The following is a 24,290-nucleotide window of genomic DNA, read 5'->3' on the forward strand; positions in this document are numbered from 1 at the left end:
AGAGGATGACGTGAGAATCTGAACGGGGTACATCTGTACCTACTCCAAGGCTGATTGAACATTTATTGAGTGTGCCTGGGGGTAGGAGACAGGTTGTAATTTCAGATAACAATCATTGGTTGCAAAGACAAGTCTTTGATAAAAAGGTATGCATATTTTATTTTGTGACATGTAGTTTTACTCTCCAGTATAAGACTTTAGAAGTTGACCATACAGTTTTGTTGTCTTCCCCTCTCAATACACCCACAAGCATTCCCTTCCCACAAAAGCTAAGTGGAATAAATAGACAAGAATGCATACAGAAATAGAAACAGCGGCCACAATGTATGCCGTAGTGGTATATTATCATAATTATAAAAGGCAAGAGAGGGTTAATAATACACTTGAAACTGATGCATGACTAGGTTCTAGTTTCTTTTTATCTTGCTGCTGTGACTTGCTCCCCTGTCCATCAAATACTCCTTGGAGTTCATCTCGGGTCTTAGCTGGATAATGTAACATTTTGGTAGAAATATGCAGAAGACGAGAGCAGAGCTGGAAGACAAGATGGCGAAGATCTCCATGGCAACCGTGTACTTGCCCTTGGTGCTCAGATAGGCAGGAATAAAAGAAATCCAGACACTGAGGAAGGCGAGCATGCTGAAGGTGATATATTTAGCCTCATTGAAACTGTCAGGCAGCTTTCTAGCTAGGAAAGCAACCATGAAACTGATGGTGGCCAAGAGTCCAAGGTATCCCAGCATGCACCAGAATGCAATGGATGAACCATCATTACACTCAACTATTATCTTTCCAGGATCAGTGTGAATGTTCAAGTTTGGAAAAGGGGGAGATAGGATTAACCAAAGAACACATAACAGAACCTGGATGAAAGTACTGCTGCTGATGACCATGTAGGACAATTTAGGTCCAACCCATCTCCTCAGGTCACTGTTGGGTTTAGTCGCATTAAATGCAATGACCACAATAATAGTTTTTGCTAAGATACAAGAGACACACAGAGCAAAACTTATTCCAAAGGCAACTTGGCGAAGACGGCATTTCTCCAGGGTGGGATAACCAATAAAAGCCAATGAAGAGAGAGAGCACAGGGTGAAAGACAATAACAGGAAGTAGCTGAGAGAACGATTGTTAGCTCTGACAATAGGTGTGTCCCTGTGATGAAGGAAGAGTGCCAGGATTGCAAGAGGTATTGTTGATAATAAAACACTGACTGTTGCCAAGGTTACTCCCAAAGGCTCTTTATATGAAAGAAAGTCAATGTTCTTCGGTCTGCAGTGGTCTTGCTTCTCATTGGGCCAACAGTCCCATGGGCATTTGGAACACTCAGTGGAATCTAACAGAGGAAACAATTCCAAGTAAAGTAGGGGTCTGCACATTTTTGTTCTGCATCATCCAATCATTAATTCCTGTCGCCCATGGCTCACTTACCAGTTTGATTGGAAATCTCCCCCTGAGCACATCGAACACAGAGGTAGCAGCAGGCAGGGTGCCCTGGTTTTGCAGCTTTCCAGAAACCAACAGGACAGCTGGGATTGCAGAGAGAGAGGGGCACCTACAGATCAAAGTAATAGCTAGATTTGTGAATACAGCACACATCACTGTTGCTGATGTGGGTAACCTCAGGCCCAACATTGAGTCTAAACATGGTGAGAGATAACTATGGAAAACCACAGAAGACAGGTCTATACAATAGCATTATAGATGAGTCATTATTGCAACGCCTCAGGCTATAAGTCGGGGAACATCATTATCCCAAGCATTAATGACCCCTCCTGAGTTCTATAAGGCTATGAGCACATAGTGGTAGTAGCAATACATGTTTTGGAGTTTTGGTGGTGAAGTAGACAATGTTACTTTAATCGTGGGTAAAGTAAATCAACACATTTCTTAGTAAATTAAATGTGGTTTTATTTTGTAGCATTTAAATTACATGATTGTCTTCATAAGTAATCATTTTAATATGTTAATTGAAAACTTGGTTGGACTGAACAGAATTAACATGAGCAGGTATTAGGTGTCATGTAAAAAGTAAACAGTTTGTCTATAAGAAAGTGAAAACATTTCCCTATGTTTTAGCGTTCTCTTTTGTGTTTTAAGTTGTATGTTGCAGCAAAAAATGGTCCTCCCTGAGAGGAAATGGCTTGTTGAAAGAAATCCTGCCTGTAAATTGCATTGCTGTTTCCTTGTCTGCTTTAAATAACAGAATGTCCAGAATGCAGTCAATATCAGTTATTATTGACTGCACTCTAACCATGCTGATTGGCTGATAGATGGTCAATGACAATCTCCATGTGCTAATATATTTTAAGAATAAGGTAAATAAGATGTGTACCCAGATGGCTAACTATCAATCAATTTTTCAATGTCTGGATAAACCCTCCAAGATTAATTATTTCTGTATTCCAAACAATGATACCTGGCCTGATGCACTGAATTAGAAATAAATGTCCACACTTCCCAATAAAGACAGGCCTCTCAAAATGTTTTTTGAAGCAACTTGACCTTACAAGGATACATATGCATCATCTTCCTGCATGAATCAGATGACTTCATAAATGGCGGCTTGATCACAGAAAGAATCAGTCTGTAGTCAATACTACGGAAGCGACAGTGGCTATAACTTTCATGACTAATGATAAAACAAATCCTCCTGTGTTATGCCTAAAGGCATAAACATTAATCAATATAGAAACCATGTCACTGATGGCCAGCGGATTTCGTTTTAGGCGCTCATTAGGCATATATGACGCTATTTTAAATTCCACATTTTATTAAAATCCTTCCTCCTGAGCTGGATATTTTACAGAAGCCGTACATCAAAAATAGCCATACTCCCCGACGGTGACCGGGTCTGTAGCTGACATGCACGTGGGGGTCTGCTATAGCCTTGTGTATGTTATATTGTGTCCTAACCTGCTATTTGTGAAAAATTGCAAAATCGGCAATCGCCTGGAATTGCCTATACTGATAGCACAGTGCCTGGGTCCGCTCCACCCCTGCACAGGGCAAATTGAAAGGGTTGGTCAAATTCCAGTATCGCCATTGCACCCCAGACTGGTATGACGACCTTGCGTCCTAACTTCCTATTTTTGAAACAGTAGCAAAATCGTCAATCTCCAGAAATCGCCTATACTGATAGCACAGACCAGACCCCGCACTGTGCCAGGAGAATGGTTGGGGTTGGTCAGATTTCGGTATCGCCAGTACACCCCAGACTGGTATGCCAACCTCAGGCCAACATTTCGGCCTACCAACTGTTATGGGGCTGCAGCCAACAATCGCTAAATCGTCAATCTCCCAAAACTGAATATACTGGTAGCACAGGGCCGAACCCCACCCTGAGCAGGGCAAATGGGTGGGGCTGGTCAATTTTCACTATCGCCAGTACACCCCAGACTAGTATGCTGACCTTGGGCCACTTTTTAGCCCACCAACTGTTATGAGGCTTGAGCCAACCCCGAACATACAGCACACACTTTCACAAATATATATATGGGTTTTTAATCCGTGCAGCATTTCCTAAGTATACCTTTTGGTAAATATTGCATGCTCACCCATAATTATATAGCATTTTACAAAATAGGAGGTATTTAAAATACTATAGGCCTCATTACATGTCGGTGCAGCTCAAAACGGTTGTAATGTGGTGGTAACGGAATTACCCGGGTATTATCAGTTCATTACTGCACTGCCCAACTATGGTTTTGGTGGTGGGGTGGAGGAAATCCCTCCAGCAAAATGCTGCAGGTAAAAAACCCAATTTACCATCCAAATATTGCCGTTTCGTTTACTACTTAATTCTGTCAAAATCCCCTTTTGTAACCAGCAGTATTTCTGCTGCACCAAATGGCAGTAACGCTAAATCGGTTTGGTGGTATCTCAGCAGATTTACCACCAAGATACCACCAAACATGTAAAGAGCCCCTATGTTTTCACCATTACTGCCATTCTCATGATGATAACTATAGTGGCTGTTCCATCATCCACCTTTCACATTTTGGGCCTATTGGGCACTATTTTAGAATACTATGGGTTTTGAAACCCCATAGGACTATAAACTTCTGGATTGTAAATGGAGGAGGAATAACCACATGCACTAGTTCAGGCCATGCTCAATGGAGTCCACTGTGACCCCAAATGAGGAATAACTGGGGGAATTTAATTGATTATTTATATAGCGCCTATGCACAATGTGTTTCAAAGCACTCCAAGGCAGTGAGGGAACATGGGAAAATACAGTGATATTCTTACAAGTCCTTGATACATTCAGAATGTGAAAATTAACTATCATAATCAGCCTGGCGACATTTCAGATAGTGTAAGTGCTATAGGCAGTGATGGGGAGGGGCGGGAGAGGGAGAATTAGACAGACAAGCAGCTACAATACTATTCCTGGTGACAATTGAGGTAGTGCCAGAGTTTAACAAGAGGAGGTGGAGGGGGTAAGGGGGTTGGAGTAATTTCAGATAGTGCTGGAGGGTAGAGGTAGGAGAAAACAAGTCAGGGGGAGACAAACAAGAAGCTATCATATTGGTCAGTTGAAATATCTGAATAGCATAAGTGCTAAGGCTATAGTAAAGGGAGGGGGAGGGGAGAGGGTGGGACAACAAGAAGAGGGATTCAAGTGGGCAGACATCACAAGCCTGCAGGGCACACCTGGAGAGAGGGAGGTGGCACACGGTCAACAAGGTGGAAGAGAGGGCTGGGTGGAAAAAAGTAAAGATCTAATAGGGGAGAGTGTAGTACAGTTATAGGAGTCGGAAATAACACATAAAGATGCAAGAGAACAATGAAATGCAAACCAGAATTCGAGAAAAGTAAGGTCACAACATGATTCAAGGACCACCATGAGTAAACAATGCAGTGGAAGTCCAGCATGAAGGATTGAGTAATGGTGAAGCACCAGGAGACAGTGGGCCTCATTACGAGTTTGGGGGTAGCCATGTCCTTATTAAGGGCATGACTACCCCCAAACTCGGGTCCGGGTCCCGCAAAAGGGGACTTACCGGGCCATTCCGACCTAGGAGGGCCGTTAATTCCCTTTCGCGGGACCCGGACCCGGTACGTCCCCATTCCCATTTGAGCTCCCACAGGGCTCAATGGGAATAGGGAGGATGGTAGTAGCGGTACCATTCATAACGGTACCGTTTCTACCATTGTGGTCTGCGCACAGGTGCCGCTCTGCACGCCTGATCTCTCCAGGCGTGCAGAACGGCCCTCGCAAGCAAACTCGTAATGTTGTGGCATGGCAACAACGGCACTGGTAGCACTACCGGCGCCGTTGTTGCCTTACTGCAAAATTCGGAATGAGGCCCAATGAGTCCTTAAAAAGTCAAAATCCCAGTATTGGCCACAACACGGTGGTGGTGAACAAAATGTAGTAAGACAGCAACACAGGGGTCAAGTGGGGGGATGTGAGAGGCACGTAGGAGCAACACAGGGGTCAAGAGGGGGTGGGGGACATGTAGGAGCAACAGGGGGGTCCAGAGGTGTTTGGGGGCACATAGGAGCAACAAGGGGGACAAAAGGGGGCACATAGGAGAAATACAGGGGTCCAGAGGGGCGTGGGGACACATAGGAGCAACACAGGGGTCCAGAGGGGCATGGGGGCATGGGGGATGGGGGGCACATAGGAGCAACATGGGGGTCAAGAGGGGGGCATATAGGAGTGGCACAGGGGTCTAGTGGGGGGTGGGGTGCACAGAAGCATACCTGAAGCAGACAGGGATTAGACAGGGGCCTTCGATGTGGGCCTTAGTGCAGCTGGGCCGGCTCCTGCCTCAGTTGCTGTGATTGGCCTTTCAAGGCCAGGCAACCAATGGGAGGGGGAGTGAGGCCAGGCAGGGTTGCAATGTAGAAGAGAAAAGAAGTGCGGGCATCTTAGAAAAGCCGAGGAGTACTGATGCCCAGTGAGGAAGAATAGCAAAGTCTGAAAATCACTGGCATCAGAAGAAAGCAGGGCAGGGAAAATTCCATCCTGCAATAATCAGGCTGCTACATTCAAAATGTACAATTTCCGCAAGAAATTACGAAATTTGCACAACGGGCGTGCTGCACGGCAAAATTCCCAAGTCTTACCCCAGTAATACCACGTGCACATCAGGTTGTAGGTAGGCAGGGAAATAAAATTGTATGCGCAATGCAGATACTTACTGTTACTACAGCCAAACTCAAAATGAGGATCTTTGATTATAAATTGCTTTCCTTTCCTCCGGTGGATGAGAAAGCCAGCATCGCTGGTACATTATGATCGTTTTGTCTGGATTGCCCCAGCTTTCTTTATGTGGCAGCACCCTGATAAACTAATTTTATGCACTCATTCACATTGTTTTTATTTCGCTCTCTTGCACAAGCAGCACCTGCCTATCCTATATAAATGTGTTTTATGGACCAATGCCTTCTCATATTTTCTCTCAAGCAGGGCTCATGTCGAGGGTACACGTGGGGGGGCGGAGTCCTACCACTTAATTCAGAGAGGGGACTCAGTCCACCCCAGATAAAAGAGAAACATTGGATGTCCTATGTGAATTTATGAATTAAAGCTGACCTCAAGGATCAAACCGCAGTCGTCAGGTTTGCAGGCCGGACACTTCACCATTGCACTACATAACCTGATGAACAACAACAAATAACTAAAGGTGAAATATCGCATTGTGGTACTGCAAGTCCCAGGGAAAACATGTGTATTGGTTCTTGGAGTTTAAAATATGCACACGTTTTAACGTTTTCAAAAACATTATTAGCATAAAATATCCTGTCTTGGTTTTGTGTGTGTGTTGATTTTATGAAAGGCAAATGCCATTCGTCCTGTGCAAGTTGGGTGGTTATGGTCACATCCCATTGCATTTGTTGATGAGTCTTTAATAAGAGTTTAAAGCACGCCAGTTCTAATGTTGGAGGTCATCTGTCAAACACAGATGTCTCTACCGATACTCAGTCACCACTAGAAGAGACTGTGAAACTGAACAAACAGCACCAACTAGTCAGTTCAGTGGGATGGCCGAGTGTAGAGTAAAGTACCTGAACTGTGCATAATAAGGATATTAGAATTTACCAAGGGGCGTTGGGCCATATATGTCACCAGTGGAAGATACACTATGCCAATGATATTCAATCTGAAAAAACAGCCTGAAGAACAGAGAAAAGATGATATTGTGGCCTGCCTCTCAACAGTCCACGATTCGATGTCTTCAAACAAACTTTGCTTTAATGTAGGGATCAACATTAAAGGATCAACCCTGTCTGGAAATCCTCCCTAACTGGACGGGTTTACAAGGCCCTACTCCAACTGCAGTGGAAGAGACTTCGATCTTGCAAATTCTATTGAACTCTACCTTCTTTACCAGACAAAGCAAGTCACTTACAAGAAATATCTACTTACAGCTCTATACGTTAAAGTATATCTACCCCCTCCTCACTATAGATCAGATAGTGGAGTTAGTTTAATCCCTAGTCTTAGGCAAACTACACTATTTCCACAGTGTGTATATGAGCATTTTAGAACAACTCCTTAAGAAAATGCAGCTCGTTCAATAAACTCATATTTGCCTCAAAAAATTTGACCATATCACACAGCCTTAACTTCACCGATGTGGCTCCCAACAGAGGATGGACTCCAAGCTATATGCCTGACCCTCAAGAACTGTTGACAAACATGCATGCGGTACTTTTCCAATCAGGTACAACAGTAGAACCCCATAAGAACCCTAAGATCCACTACCACAAACTTGAAAAAATAAAGACTAAACGGTAGCTCCTCTTTAGGCAGAGACAAGACCATCAAGGGGCTAATACTGGCTCAGAACTGTAGTCTGATCAAATAATCCAGAAGGGATACGTAGATTTCATCACAGGTTTTTCCATCGAGGGAGAAATCATCAAATGTGTTTCAGTGAATGTTACCACAAATGTATGTGGGGTGGGGGGTTAGGATAGTAAAAAAAATGAGGATGGGGTGGGGAGGGCTGTTGGGGTCTCCTCCTGCATACATTTTCGGTAAAATGTCCTACAAAAAAAGAAAAATTATGAATTCTCCCTCAATGAAGAAGTCTTGAGGAATTAACATAGAAATCACTAAATACTTTGCCTTCAGATCTTTATGTTCCTCTGGCACCAACTCTCTGGGCCTCATTACGGCCCCGGCGCTAAACCATGGTGCTATTAGCACCACGGTCCATGCCGGGGTCCGCCATGGTGAATGGCGGAATTACCCCCCCATTCCAAGGTTGGCGGGGCGGTAATTCCCCATTCACCATGGGCCCTTCCCCATTCCCATTTTTGCCCCATAGGGCTCAATGGGAATGGGGAAGGCGCTAAGTACGGTGCCGCAAATTGCGGCAGCGTACTTAGCACCAAGGTTCCTTTGCGGCACCCTACTTTAACGGCTGGTAAAACCGCAAAGGGACCTCGTAATTAGGCGCTAATAGGTTAACGGCGCCGCAGCCTTTTACGGCGCCGTTAACCCATTAGCGCCTGGGTCGTAATGAGGCCCTCTGTATGCTAAGCACTTCGCTAAACAGCAAGCTGGTGGCCAATCTCTTTCCTCAGCAGGCTCCCCCCTATGGAACAGCCTCCCCCTTCCTCTTCGTCTTGAGCCGGAACTCCTCAAATTCCAGAAGCTCCTCAAGGCTTTCATTTTCAACTCCTCCTTCCCTTCCTCTCTCCTTTGCTAAATCCCACAGTTGTTGGGATTGGTGACCAGGGCCCTTATGTGTCCTCCCACGTCCTGGCCTCCCACATCCAATCACTTACAGTCTTCACCTCTCCTAGCACTTTGCTTTGGCACCCACTGGCCTATGTCACCTCAGGTCTGCACTTACCTATTTATTGGCAGCTGACCACTCCAACAAGGCACTTAGAGCTGCTCACTCCCTAGCACTTCGCTCTTGATACTCCTAGCACTTACCAACCCACTCCCTCATCCCTTCTCGCACTCTGCACTTGCACGTTCTGAATGTTCGCAAGGCCTGGTAGCCCCCCCTCTATCTTTCATTGTTATATTTGTTTTTCATTCCCATGCTCCATCCCTGTTGCCCTGGGGGCGTATTGAAACACAATTTACTTGATGTATAAACGCCTTACAAATGCACAATAAATGAAAAATAAATAAATAAGCCAATCCACAACAGAACAGCTTCTCAATACTATGTAAAATAAAATCAGGTATTACTTCCAGGTACCCACCAATCTGCAATGCGTTTTTTCTTCCGCACTTATGGCAGCCAGAAAGGACTACTTTTATTGGCCATTATACTGGACTGGCTCGTACCGTGTCTATCAATCCATAAACGGATTTGTAACAGTTGTCATGTTTTGCTTGTGTATTGTGCTTAAACATCCATCCTCTTTTGTAGGCGCCCTGAAGTGATTTACCATTGCATGGGGCACAGGTACACATCACAGGACATACATAGATACGGCATGATGAGTGTACTATACAGGGACAGTACTCTGAGGAGATGTAATATCCCTTTATTGTACATACCGGGGTCATTTCAATCTTTATAATACTCAAGCAGTTAATACTCAAGAAAGTCAAAATGCTACCCATTTTCTGTTGTGATCATCCAAAATACCAATGTTTTGGGAATTCATTTTGATTGGAAAGTTTTAGATTAACCTGCATTCGACATAGTTTCCTAGTTCTGATCCCAAAAAGGTGCATGGATGAGCCTTTGGGTAGAGTTTGGGATTCTGGCAGTGTTGAACCTCAGGGCGGGGATGGGTCTCAGAATGAAAATGGGCATTAGGTAGGGATGTGCCCTGAAGGTGGGATAGGTCTAGGAGCAGACCTGACCTTTTAAGGTTTGGAAGCACCTGTGGGCATCTAGGATGGGCTTCAAGTAGGGATCGGCCTGAGGAACAGATGGGAATAGGGGTACAGAGGGACCTCTGGCCGAGGATGAGCCTCCGGATACATTCATTTGCAGGTGGAAATGGGCTGTTAGAGAACATCAAGGGTAGTTTTTGGGTGAAGTGCTGGCACAGGCCTAAGAAGTATGTTTGTTAAAGTTGATGTACGCTGGCAATAACTGTAAAACAGTGTTTTTCATGTACAAAGCGATGACATCACACTAATTTGACTATATTGCAATGCTATAATTGTGATGTTATAAGTAGCTGTTATAAGAATACATTTTTACTGACATTTTATATGGAATAAAGTATCCCCTATTACATGTTACAATGATATTGGAAGTAACTAAGAAGTTCTGTGACTAGCTTGTGGATCGTGGCTTAGGGTGCCACCCTTCCTCATAATGGAGGAGTGGACATGGAAGCGTTCCTGCTACCACTGTTTTCCATGTCATACTTACACAATCCTGTGTAAGTTGCAAATACTGAAGGCTCACCACCTTGAGAAGTCCATAATCAGCGTATAACGCTGGAGAAAATACAGATCTATGAGATCACTCCAGCACTGAAAATGTCGAATCAGAAAATGCCGACTTCTGTTATGGCGAGGTGCAGTGATCACATCGATCACTTGTTCCCTTCATTCCCCTACTCGCTCCCTCCAACCTACGTAGCTTTTCGGTGGCACACTTCTGTGTGTGCCGCCGACGCCCCTCTATCCCTGTGATGTCAGTTCCCATGAACTTACGTGGGACGGAGCTGGCGCCGTATGGTCGTTATTTTTCTTCTACATTCTTGTCCCCCACATACAATGTGATGGAAGGAGGGGACACCCCCACAAACCTCGCCTCCCATTACATCGAACAATGGTGTAATGGGAGTCAGGATTTATTTTACCGCAGAATGCGCAGTAGTCGCGCATTCTGCATTTTGTAGTCAGTATTTTGGGCCAATACCGGAAACACTATCATTCTACTGTTTGATCCACTCTTCAAATCCACTTGTGATGCAGAAAAAGCACTGTCCCTGAAACATGAGGTGCCCATTATGCCATACTGACTGAGCCCTTGAGGTACACCCAAGTCCCTTAACCCATAAGCAGTTTTTTGTCAGGTTTGTGATCTGCCACTATCGTCGAGTCTGAGAGGCTGGCTAAGGCTGATATAATGAGCACCCTAGTCAGAGGTAAGGGAAAGGCCTGTCCCTCTCCACCTGCCACCATACTGAATACCAGTCTGATTATTTTATTTTATTTAGCAGTTTTATATGCACACACTTGACCCAAGAGTAACAGAGCACGACACAAAAGTACACCTTTCATAAAATAATAACATTGCAAATTCATCATGATACAAGCAGTACCTACATTTATTATAACATCATGTATCGATTAATTAAAGAGAGCATATCTCAACTAGAGATCATTTCCTATTACAAAAGAAGATTTTAATTCCTTCCTAAAAGACAAAGTGGATTGGATAAAATGAAGGTGTAGTAATATTTTCCATGCATGGGAATAAAAGGCTTGTGCCTGAGTTTTTTCCCATTTAGCTTTTGGGATCTGAAGTTTTAGGACATTAGCACTACATGCACTAGGCATCCACCATACCTCCTGTCTAATTTCAGCCTCTATAGCACACACCTTGAATTTGGGGAATTCTATATAATCCTGATCCTTACTCAGCCTGAATATATTTAGATCCTTACCCTGCCTCCCTCCCATTAACACAGGTCCTGAAAATAGAGTCCAGTTTCTTAATGATTGTAGATAGCCAGGGGATTAGGGTACAATGTTACTGGTGCCACCATCATCTTTACTGCCACTACACCCGCCACTATGATAGCATCAGACTAGACCACCACACTACAATAATCGCATCACTACAATAATCTCAGTCTTCTTAATAACATACACAGTTGGCTGAGAGGGAATCCTGTAAAGAAGGCGCAAATAAAACAGGTGGGTATTTAATAGGGTGTGGCCATGCGATGCTCAGATTAGCACAATAATCCCTAGTACAGCATTTAGTGAAATACATAATGTTGGTTTTATCAGTGTTGAGCTGATAGCCAGAGGCTCTAGAGTAGTCACTCATTTCATCCATAAAGTGGGGACGCAACTGCCAAATTATTGCTGTATGTGCGGACACCTTTATGGACGGATGAACTTAAATATGTCTTTTATCACAGCATTTATCCCACTACTGTCTAGTAAGGGCTCTTGAGATGAAACACACAAGAGTGCTATCAGAAGGTACCTCTGTCTACCTCCCACCCTAAATAAAATCAAAGAAACAAAAGTCCACCTCATCAAGAAACACAGAAGACATAGGACTATTATACAACATCTTCACAACACCACAAGGCCCTGAACAGGAAGCACCAGTCCACCCAGTCAAGGGCATCTTCAGTGTTCATGGCCATCGGAGCCCTGGGGGGTATGCACAGATTTATCTTGGAAAGGGGTCTTAAACTGCATTGCCAGGTGCCCTTTTACAGATCCACTTTGATCATTTCCAAACAAAGGAGGGAGCTTCCTACTCAAGTGTGTGGCCAGAATCTTACCATTCACCTTTCCATCTACGGTGCTAATAGATATTTGACTATAATTCTTAGGCAGTGTGAAAACCCTTCAGGGCTTGGGAGTGATTCTTACTATCACCTCTATATCGATGTTAGTGAAGGTGGTGGTCTCTCAGTGGCCTTCAGCCTTGAGCCTCTCAATTAGAAAGCTTCCCTAAATGGTTTGAGGGGCTCCAACTTCAGTAGACGCTTTGTAAGTAAGTGGTCTGCCGGTGAAGGTGCTCAGGTTGGTGGCTCACTTTTCGTTCTCTTCAGGCTGACTGCCCTCAAAGTCTTAGCAATTCCTCTGGGTCCAGCTGGCATATGCACCAAATACCAGGTCACTCCATCAGATGCAATTTTAATGCCTCCAATAGTAGTGGGGAACAGTGTGATGTCTGCAATGCCTTGAAACATAAGAGTAACATCCTATTCAAAAGGGGGTGACAGTGGATCAAATTACATAGGAATACACCCGTTTCGGTATCCCGTAGGAGACTCCACCTAGGCAGTAGAAGATCACTTATACCTCTCAATTATAGTATATGAGCACCTTGGCATTAGCACTGACCTTTATCCAACTCTTGATACAGTACTGGTATATTGTAATAAACTATTTCTGTCTAAAAGAAAGTCACCAGAACAACATGGTAGGCAACCTCGGAGCTTGGCTGATTGAATAGTGTATTTCTTCCATATTGCTAGCAAGGCTCCCTTCTCCATTCTTTTGAAAATAATTCCTCCCAGTTCTGCCATCCTCTCTCGATCTCTTTTCTCATTCTCTATCGCCCACGTGGTTCATCTTCTTGATTCCTTGTGGATCTTGACTTTCTTCTGCCTTTTCTTCTTCCTCTGTCTTTTCCTTTAACCCTTCTCAGCGACTTTAACCTTCATCTTGACACTATCCAGGCCTCTTTTCTGCTTATTTCCCTTCTGAACTCTTTCTATTTGTCGCAACTCCAAACTCCTCCTTCCCACTCTTCTGGTACTGCTTTAGCTTAATATTTGCCTCTTTCTCTTGAACCTCTGTGCATGCCTACCCTATATACTCCTCTGATCATTTGCTGCTTTCATTCCTCCCTTCCCTTCCCTTCCCCCTCCCCCTCTCAACACACGTCTCCTCCCACTCTTCTACACTGTAATCTCTCCTCATTCAACTCTTCATCTTTTCTTTTTTCACTTTCCTCTAATCTCCCTCCTATACATCCCTTTTCCTTTCGTTCTGTGGAGGGTGAATCTTCTCTTCTTGCCTTATCCTTGCCCTCTACTCTTGAACGTACTTTCCCGCTCGCTTTTATACTCCATCTCTGAAACCATCTGAACCTTGCCCATCCCCCTCTCCATGCTCTCTTCACTCGTCTCTTCGCAATGCTAAAGGAAGAAGTCTAATTCACTGGATGATCTGGTCTCTCTATCTTCTCTTTATTCTTCCTACAATTCCCTCTTACTTTCTGCTAAAAGACAATACGGTACCTCACGTTTACTTTCTCATTATTCTCATTGCTTATTTCAGTTACTGAACTCGATCCTGCCCCTCGCCCTCCAGACCTTACCCTTTCGTCTAATTTGTCAGCTACTAATGTCACATTTCTGCATTCCTCTTTCCTAAATCTTATGCTCCTCCCTGTTCTCTAGGTCCTTCCTTTCTCCCTGATTCCTCACTACATGTTCCTGATGTTTCTTCTTCTTGTTCTACCTCTATCTCTTGTTCTCTTCTATTGCTATCTTTATTTATCCCTCTTATCAATTCTGATATATCTTCATACTTGTTGGGTGCTCACCGCAAGGCCACTCCCTGAACCCTAGTTCTTCCTCTCTCATTTCCTCTATCTATCCATCTTTGATTCCCTATCACATGACTCTTATCAATCTATCCTTGACATCCTCCACCTTTTCTTCCTCCTTTAAACCTACTGCTTTCATCCCTATTCTCAACAAACCTACTCTTGATGCTTCTATACCATCACATTTTAGCATAATTTTCCTCCTTCCTTTCTTATCTAAACTTCTTGAGAGGGTTGTTTACACTCAGATCTCCTCCTATCTCCACCTTCATTCCATTCTCCCTACTCTACAATCTGGCTTTCATCCTGCTAACTCTACGGAATCTGTTATGCTACACGTCTCAAACTCATTTTTCTCTGCCAGGCACATCAAACTTCATTCTATTCTCATTCTCCTTGATCTGTCTGAGGCTTCTCATACTGTAAATGACCCTACTCTTCTCTCTTCTCGTTCCTCATTGGGTCTTTCTCAGTGGGTCCTCAAGTGGTTTGCATCTTATCTCTCTAACTGTTCATATTCGTTCTTGTGGGCTGGGCAGCTCTCTTGGCCCCCTTCTATTCTCTCTTTGTGCCATTCCTCCTTCTGCGCTCATCATCTCCTTTAATCTTTCATGTCACTTTTACACTGTTGACATACACATTTTCTTCTCCCTTTCTTCTTTCTCTCCCTCCATTCAACACACTGTTTCCTCCTGCCTATCTGCCACCAGGGCTTGGATGACCTCTCGTTTTCTCCATCTCAATCCAACCAAGACAGAGAACCTCTCCTTTCCTTCCACCTCCTCTTCTTCCTCTCCTTAGCCTTCTCAGCTCACTCTCCTTTTCTCTTCACATCTCGGCCATTGGCCATTCTGCCCGCTATCATCTCTTTAATCTTTGGTATGCTCGGCCATTCCTTGCTTTTCAGACTACAAAGCTTCTTGTCTAGTTTCTTCCTGACTTAACTATTGTTCTTTACTTCTTCTTGGACTTCCTGTCTTTCTACTTGGGCCCTTGCATTCTATTTTTAACTCTGCTATCCCCGTATTGTTTCAGCTCCTGCTCCGTTCCCATGTCACCCCTTCTCTTATCTCGGCCTCTCTTCTCACATTTGACTTCTATCTTCTTTTCCATTTTCTCTGATTTGTCTTCAAATCTCTCCATGGTCTTGCCCCTCCTCCCACCTCTGCGCTTTGGTCTCTTTATATATCCTGGCATGGTCTCTATGCTCTCTGTCTTTCTTTCTTCTTTCTTTCCAAAAAAGACCCTGTGCTTCCTCTTGCTTGCGCTCATTTGCGCGCCTTGCTCCCTTCCACTGGAACTCCCACTCCATATCCATTAATTCCCTGCCTTCCATGTCTTTCAGACTCAACTCAAAACCCATCTGCTTCAGTCATTATCCAAAACCTGATTCTGTTTTTTCTTTTTGTCACTTTCTTTACTATTTATACTGCTGTAACTTTTAATCATTGTCAAAGCGCTTTGGTGAAAGTGCTCTATACAATAAAATAAAAATACAATACACATCTGCTCACATTTGAAACTCCTCTCCAGTGTGCCAAATCAATGGTTCTACACACCACCAGCCATAGCTAAGTACAGCTACAGTTATTATCAGCTCCATTGGTTTCTGCCGGTGTCTGCTGGAGAAGCAGGAAGCTAGCAGCTCTCAACCTGCTGCGACAAATGAGGAAAGTTGAATCTGTGTGGTTCTACATTGCTGCTGTGCTAAAAAACGAGGCCTTCTTCCACATTTTTAGGAAGGTTAAATCTGTGTGTTTTTAAATTGTGGTAACTGTGGTACTGCTAACTGTCTCTCTTTAGGCTCTCTCCAGGTGTCCACCCCGTGGGAGTCCCACTGTACTGCTGAGTGCACCTGTCTGCTTCTCTGATGCGTTCCCTACTGTGTGTCCCCCCTGCATGCCCCACATCTGCGCCTCCTGAGTTCTGTGGCGCTGGGCTACACGTCTCTCTCTCTTCTGTCGTGCCTTTCTCCTCCCACCCTCCCCCCATGCACCCTCTATGGTGTTCTGTGTTTCTCCCATCTTCTCCAACTGTGACTCTATCTCCTATCCTCTCTCTCTCACTAAGTCTGGAAGGAATAAGTTCAAGAGGGACATCCCGGTCGCCAACCCTGGCCTCCCTATTGCTGATACCTACATCAGTGCTTCCTCCAGACAGACTCTCACAGACATCCTCTTTGTAGTTCCCGAACTGGACCGATGGACCCCTCATATGGTCTCTACTCTTTCTCCTATCTCCTCCTCTCACATTAATGGTGGCACACAGTGGGAGGTCCTCTTGGCCTTCTTCCATTCCTCCAAGACAATCATTAATGTCTACATGAATGGCACTATCTTGGTCCAGGGCCCTCGGCCCAATCTCCCCCTTTTTGATAGGCGTCTCCCGCGTATTATCAACTTTCTTATTTCTGTTGCTACTCCTACTAGCACCTCCCTAGCCCCTCTGCCACCTCCTTCTTCCGCCTCCTCTCTGGCACCTTCTTCCTCCTCTCTGGCTACCTTGCTGCCACCTGCTATCACCTCTGCCCACTCTTGGGCACCTCTACCACTCCCATCTGGTGCACCTCAAGGCTGTACCCCTCCCTGGAAGTCTTTCAAATGTGGCAATCTACTCCACGTTGCCACTCTCAACTCTCGCTCTCCTGTCAAACACTCCTCAGACATCTTCCACCTCCTCAAAGAGCTTGACCTGGATGACCTCGCTGTTACTGAGACATGGTTCACGGCAACCTCTTTCAAGGTTTTGACACTCTCCTCCCTGATGGCTACAAGATTCTATCCGTGGCCAGAACCAACCGAACCGGAGGGGGAGTAGCTCTTATCTTTCTGGAGTGGGTCCCGGTCTCTGTCATTCCTATGCAGTCCTACTCAACCTTTGAATGCCTGATCTGAAGGCTCTTTATCTGTCCTGGCCTCTCTCTGACTATGGCCACCATCTATAGGCCACCTGCCCAGGCTGCCCTATTCCTCTCAGAGTGGGCTGACCTCTCCACATCTCTCCTTCCCTGTACCTCTCAACTTCTTGTTGGAGACCTCAACATCCACCTGGATGCTTCTGATCCCTCAACAGGGCTCTTCTGCAACCACTGCAACTCTCTCTCTCTCTCTCTTTCTCTCTCTCTCCATTTTACACTCTGGTACAACACACATTGCCGGACACACCTTGGATGCTCACATCTCCAAATGCATCCCTCTTGCTAACTCCCTCACTACTCCTCTCTCTTGGACTGACCACTTTCTTCTTTCCTCTCACTTGACACTCTTCCCACCAGGCAAAGCCCACCCCAGCACTGCAACCTACCTTCTCCATCATTCGGCCCATGAAGCATGTGTTACTTGATGCCTTTTCCTCCACCATTGCTGCTCCTCCTACTCCTGCAGATGACTCCCACCCTGACACAGCCATTGCTCATCTACCATTTCTAACACTTTGGACATCCTAGCCCCTTTCATGAGAATCCATCTGAAGCCTACCTCCAAGTGCAACTCTTGGTATGACCCAACCTCACTGCCCTGAAATGCAAGTGCAGGGTGGCTGAGAGGAAGTGGAGGGCTTTGGGTGCATCCTCTGACAAACTGGCCCATCGCCTGCTCCAAAGGCAATACAGACTCTCCGTCCTGTCCAAATAGAGAGTTCACATCCAAGCCCACATCTCTGCGGCCTCTAACAACACGACCAAACTCTTCAAAATCTGCAAGGAGCTGGACAATCCTTCTGCAGTCTCCACCTCTCCTGTTCCCTCCCAGGCCATCTGTACGTCCCTGGCTTCTCACTTCACTACTAAAACTCAGGACATCCTTTCCTCGCTCTCCACTCCCTTCCCTCTACTACTCTTGGTCCCCCTACATCAGCCTCTCCCTCTCCTCCTCCTTCCTCCTCTTTCTCTCTGATAACACCTGATGATGTTTCTAGACAAGTGCTATCTATGAAAGTGTCATTAAAACAGGTGCTCTCCTGCTCCTCCAGAACCGTCATGGACCATATTGACACACTCACTCCAGCCTTGGCCGATTTCTGCAATCACTCATTTACCACTGGTGCTTTCCCCTCTCTCCTCAAGCACTCCCTTGTGCACCCCTCCTTAAAAAGCTATCCACCAATCCTACCTGTCTGGCTAACTATCGCCAAATGTCTATCACTCCTTTCCTGTGCAAACCTCTGGAAAAGCTGGTCATCTCCCAGCTTACTCTTCACAATGAAACTGTTGGCAGTCTCCATGATCACCAGTCTGGCTTCAGAGCAGCCAGAGGCACGAAAACTGCTCTCCAGAACCCCCGTGAAAATCTGCTCTCCAATCTCAACACCAGCACTCCTTCTGTCCTCATCCTCCTTGACCTTTCCTCTGCTTTCGACGCGGTCAATCACACCATCCTGATCAACCGGCTCAGTGAGATCCATGGAATCACAGATCAGGCCCTGGAGTGGCTGACCTCTTTCCTTTTGACCGACCCTTCCTGGTCCAACTTGGGTCCTTTCTCTCAACCACCTCTCTCTCCACATGTGGTGTTTCTCAGGGCTCTAAGCCACTCTGGCCCACCTAATCTCCACCTTCTCCACTAACTTTCAGTGTTATGCAGATGAAAATGCAACTCTCCTTCAAGCTCACTACAGCCTTCTCTCCTCTCTCCCACATTCTAGACTGTTTATCTGCATTTCAGGGCTGGTGCACCTCCAACGATCTCTGCCTTAATGCCAGTAAGATAGCGATCATTCTCCCCAGGACCCCTGCTCCCGCTTTCCCTTTCTCACTCTGGCCGTACTCCATGGGCACTCTTCCTTCGCCTTCCTGTGAGGCAAAAAACCTTCGTTTCACCTTCAACTCGGCCCTCTCTTTCTCCCCCTACATCATGGACATTTCCAAGAAGGCCCACTATCTGCTGCACCTCCTTAGAGGTACTCTTCCTTTTCTCACTTTCCCTCAGAATATCATTGGGCCTCATTACGATCGTGGCGGTCCGGAAATAACGGTGGCGGTAAAACCATACCGGCACCGTTTCCATGTCCGCGCAATCATGACCCGCGGCCCCGGTAATAGCACCACCCTAAACCGCCACCGCGGAAATAGGGTTCCCCTTAAGTCCGTCTGCACGGAAACCCTTCCGTTACCGGCAACACTAAACACCGTGAGCATCACAACTAGCGCGGACACGGAAATACCGGGAAAAAATGGCGAAAATACCGTGATCACGGTGGCGGAACCGCCGCCACCGCGAACATGGCGTTATACACTGCCTGCTGAACTGAATCAGGGCACAGGTGCACCAAATCAGCCCAGCTGGACCTAGCAGGCCACTGGGAGCCTACAAAAGGGCCACACCCAGCCCAACACAACACAGAACCATGCAGGCAGCAGGTCTAGTAGCACTGGGACTGGGCCTACTCAACCAACAGGCAGTGCTGCACATGGTGGCAGTAATGGCGCAGAGGAGGAGGCGTAGGCGGAGGAGGCGCAGGCGGCAACCAGCCAACCCTGCAGCTATGGCAAACCCCATTGCCCAGCCAGCCCGACCCCGCCGCCAGCCACCAATACCACGCATCAGGGCCTCACCCTGGAACCTCACCCCAGGACAGATCCACACCCTATACCGGCTGGACCGACCAACAATCCTGCACATCACCGCCATGATTGAGGACAACATCAGCAGCCTAATTGACACCCCCACCGCCATCCCCCCCCTCTTGAAGGTTGTCTCAGTTCTGCATTTCCTTGGCACTGGCACCTATCAACACACGGTTGGTGAGCTGCACGGCATATCACAACCGTGTTTCTCAAAAATCCTGGTACAGGTACTGGATGCCCTGTTGCGCCATGTGTCGGAACACATAGCCCTACCCCGCACCCTCCCCGAGGTCATTGCCACCAAGTTGGCCTTCCATGCCATAGCAGGCATGCCAAATTGCATAGGCGCAGTTGACTGCACCCACGTCGAGCTGACAGTACCACATGCAATTGAGGCGGTGTTCCGCAATAGAAAACTGTATCACTCTTTGAATGTCCAGATGGTTTGTGATGCCATGCAACTGATTACACACTGCTGTGCACGTTTCCCAGGCTCATCACATGACTCAATGGTACTGCGGAATTCCACGTTGCCACGGTACATGGAACGCTATGCCGGACAAAGCACATGGCTATTGGGTGAGTACAGCTGACGATGCTACAACATTGTCGTAGTGGTGTGTGTGTGTCCAGGCCAATGAGCATTGTGAGTGTGCCGCTGTGACCGCACATGCATCACCCCCCTTCCATCTACCAAATACACAGCGGATGCCAAACATCATGAAGGAAGACATGACAGGGCACCACAATGTGCCCGTGAACACGCTGCCACAGCCAATCCCGTCACTGTCCCATTAACCCTGTGCCACTGCAGACACCCACCCTCAATTGAAACACTGCCCCAAAAAGCACGGGAGGCGTGTAAATGAGACGACGTGTATTTACTACTTCCGTACAGTGGAGTCACTCTGCCATGTGTGGACAGCACTGCACCATGACATGCACACAATCAAATTTCACCCGCAGGGCGCAGTAAACATGCAAGTTAATGTGTAGGCCCATATGCAGTCAGCGACATACCTCGTGATGGCCGAAACATACCTCCAGACACTGCATGGTACATATGCATGAATGAATGATGATACAAGAATGCACAGCAGCAGATGAGGACATGATGCCACAAACACTGACATGTTCCCCCATCTACATCCCATGTAGGTGATGCGGGATATGCACTCACGCCATGGATGATGACACCTGTACGGAGACCAAGGAACAGGCATGAAGAGGCATACAATAGGGCACATATCCGCACACGTGGAATGATTGAGAGGACATTTGGACTGCTGAAGGCCCGTTTCCGCTGTCTGAGCAGATCTGGCGGATCACTGCTGTACAGCCCAGTGAAGACGGGCAAAATCACGCTCGTATGTGCCATGCTGCACAATATATGCCTGCGCAGGAACATCCCAATGCCACCAGACGCAGATGAGGAAGATGGGGATGGGGATGGAGATGGGGTTGGGGATGGGGATGGGGGTGGAGATGGGGTTGGGGATGGGGATGGGGGTGGAGATGGGGATGGGATGTCACCGCCTCCCCCTGGGGGTCCACATGATGGCCAGAGAGCACGGGATGCCCTGATTCGCATTTACTTTTGAGTCACAGCACATTCACAGAAATGCACAAACATGGTGACGACAATGAATTAATAGTTGCACTGCCAAATAAATGATCAATGTCCACACATGTATGTCTTGATTTGAAATGGTGATGTATTGATGTGATAACAACAGGGAAGAAGGTGCATTGGTTAGGGAAGCTGTACACCCGGGTCCACCCACCACCCAAACGTGCCCACCCCCACCCAGAGCCCATTGTCCAAACCCCCAAAACTACCTACCCCACCACCCAAACGTGCCCACCCCTCTCACACCCTTGTAGTCCACATGTGTCCTGCACTGCCCCACACACATGCCATCACTTCCGCGTGCGCTTCTGTGCCTGTGCAACCTTGCCCGAAGGACCCGTTAGCCTACTCGAGCGCCTCCTTGGACTGGCAGTGGTGGAGCTGGATGGGGTGGTAGTGTTTGATGGGCCAGAATTGGGATTGAGGGCATCCGTGCCAGATTTGCCTGTTGGCCAACCAACATGGCCTCTACAAGCCTGGAGGTGTGGTCGTTGCCCTCCCGCACATGGCGTGCAAGGGTCACTATGGTGCTCGCAAAGCGTCCAATGGACCTCGACAGGCGACGCACTGAGGTGCTGTAGCTCTCCCTCTGCAGCCTGGATTCCTCTAGCTGCCTCTCCACCAGCTGGGTGAGGGTAGCCTGCTGGTCCTCCATCCGCTGCATGCGGGCATTCAGTTCGGCCATGGATGGGGTGGGCGACCTCATGGGACTCCCCAGTGAAGTGGGGCTGAACCCCAGCTCATGGAAGGAGCCCAGGTCTTCCAATGTGGGCATCTCCCCCTGTGGCCCCGTTTCCGAGTGCTCTTGCGGGGCACTGTTATCACTGCAGGCCGCCCCCTCTGCAGTGCTGCTGCCTTCGGTGTTGTGTTGGGTGTCCATGATAGGTTCCCGTGGCACCTGTCTAGACTCAGCCAGTGTGGAGACGGTGGGGATGTCGGTGGTGGTGGTGTGCCGCACATCTGTAGTGGCTGGTAATGTGGCCAGAGGTGCAGAACTGCCGGCAGCATCCTCCTGTGTGGTGGCAGTGGCTAGTGTACTTGCCGATGCAGATTGGCTGGCCTGTTGTGCAGTATCACTGTCACTTGAAACGGCTGTGGGGACACAAAGGGCATGCAATTAGTGTTGTTGTGGTGGCAGATGGGTGCATCACATGCGTCATTAAGATTGTACATTGAATAGTGTTAGTCACATGCATCTGATTGCTGGTGTCTGCATTCAGTGATATTGGTTGCCATACGGATCATGATGGGTCCTTTGGCCCACACATGCACTGCCTGGGGGGGGGTTGTTAATGGGTCCTTTGGCCCACACATGCACTGCCTGGGGGGGGGTTGTTAATGGGTCCTTTGGCCCAGTACTCACAACTGCATATTTACATGTGGCATTCATGTTTGGGCACTTACCGGCATCTGCAGGTGGGCTCACTCCTGCCTCAGCCTGCCCGATCCCATGGATTCCCTCTAGGTGGAGGACGCTGCTGCAACGCTCCTCCCATGCTTGCAGCCTCAGTGGGGAAGGGGGTCCTCCGCCTGTCCCACTGCTGCGTTGGCGGTGCGTGGAAATGAGGTTGCGTACCCTCAGCCTCAGGTCGTCCCAACGCTTGTGGCAGTCCTTCACGCTCCTCACTGCCACGCCCACGGCGGTGCACTTGCGTGCAGCTTCGGCCCACACCTCCTTCCTCCGCTGCTGTGTGGCACGCCGTTGGTCGGCGCTGAACAGCATCTCAGCATTGTCCACAATGTGCTCCACCAAGACGGTTAGCTCCGCCTCGCTGAAGCGCTGTTTGCGCTGCCTCTGAGCAGGAATCCTGGCAGACATGCTGGTGGTCCCTTTTGGCTTCTCAGAGTTAGGATTGTGCTTGTGCTGGCTCTGGATGGCAATGGATTGTGCTTTTATATGATGGCCGCCTCTCTGTTTCCTGTTTTGGCGATCATGGTATTTCCGGTTCCGTGTCCGTGGTGGCGGAGGCGGAAACGGGTTTAGCGCCACTTGTGGCTTCGTTATTTCCATTTCCGTGGGGTTTTCCGTGACGGCGGTAACAACGTTTCCGAGTCCGTGTGGTGCGCGCGACCGACAGCGTGTAATCGGACGGTTTTTCCGCAACCTTGCGGACACGGAAACGTTTTTACCGCCGTCACGGATTTTGCACGGTCCCGGACTGGCAGGTTGTAATGAGGCCCATTGTCTCCAGAGCGCTGGTTCTCTCTAGGTTTCACTATTGAAACTTTCTCAATCTACTTTCCTCTACTCTACACCCTCCGCAATTAATCCAGAATAGGACTGCTAGACTTATACTTGGCCTCAGCCCAGGGACTGTATCTCTCCAGTCTTGAAATCTCTACACTGGCTCCCTGTGGATGCAAGGATCAAGTTCAAGACCCGTATCATCCACAAGGCTTTCTGGGGCGGGGGCCCACACTACATTCAACACTTTCTTCCTAAATACCTTCCTTCTTGTGCCGTTCACTCTGCTGCCTCCAACTCTCTGAGAGTCAGACACCTCTCCAGGCAGAGAGCAGGGGGTAGATCACTTTCCTATTCAGGTGGCTCCCTCTGGAATGGCCTCCCTACCCCTCTCAAACTTCAGCTGGACCAACTGAAGTTCTGGAAGCAGCTCAAGACCTTTCTTTTTTTCTCCTCTGCTTTCTATCCCTCCATCCCCTGCTGACCTGACTATCTGCTGCGCTGACTGGCTGCTTGGTTACCCTCAGAGTGTCACTGGATACCAGAATTCTCTTTGACGAGTCCCACCGCACTGCCTCCAGGCCTGTCACGCACTAGGGGCTGTAAATGTAACCCTTAGAGTCCTCTGCAGTGCTGCCCTGAGTGCACTTCCCCTTTCCCTCCCCCTTGCACTTCACCGTCCCCTACCCCTGCACTTTGCATTCCACA

At 47.4% G+C, this 24,290-nt stretch overlaps 1 protein-coding gene across 1 annotated transcript in view; it reads right to left on the minus strand.

Moving 5' to 3' along the window:
• Positions 1-407: 407 nt before the first annotated feature.
• The window catches only part of LOC138464096 (extracellular calcium-sensing receptor-like), a 114,801-nt gene continuing 90,918 nt past the window's right edge, over positions 408-24,290 (minus strand). The window contains exons 6-7 of the mRNA XM_069607215.1: positions 1,432-1,555; positions 408-1,336 (exon numbers count right to left, since the gene is read on the minus strand). Coding sequence (XP_069463316.1) covers positions 408-1,336; positions 1,432-1,555 — 1,053 coding nt within the window. The remainder of the gene's footprint in view (positions 1,337-1,431; positions 1,556-24,290) is intronic.

Source organism: Ambystoma mexicanum, chromosome 1p (genome assembly GCF_040938575.1).
Source record: "Ambystoma mexicanum isolate Mex_15411 chromosome 1p, UKY_AmexF1_1, whole genome shotgun sequence".
Classification (NCBI taxonomy): Eukaryota; Metazoa; Chordata; class Amphibia; order Caudata; family Ambystomatidae; genus Ambystoma; species Ambystoma mexicanum.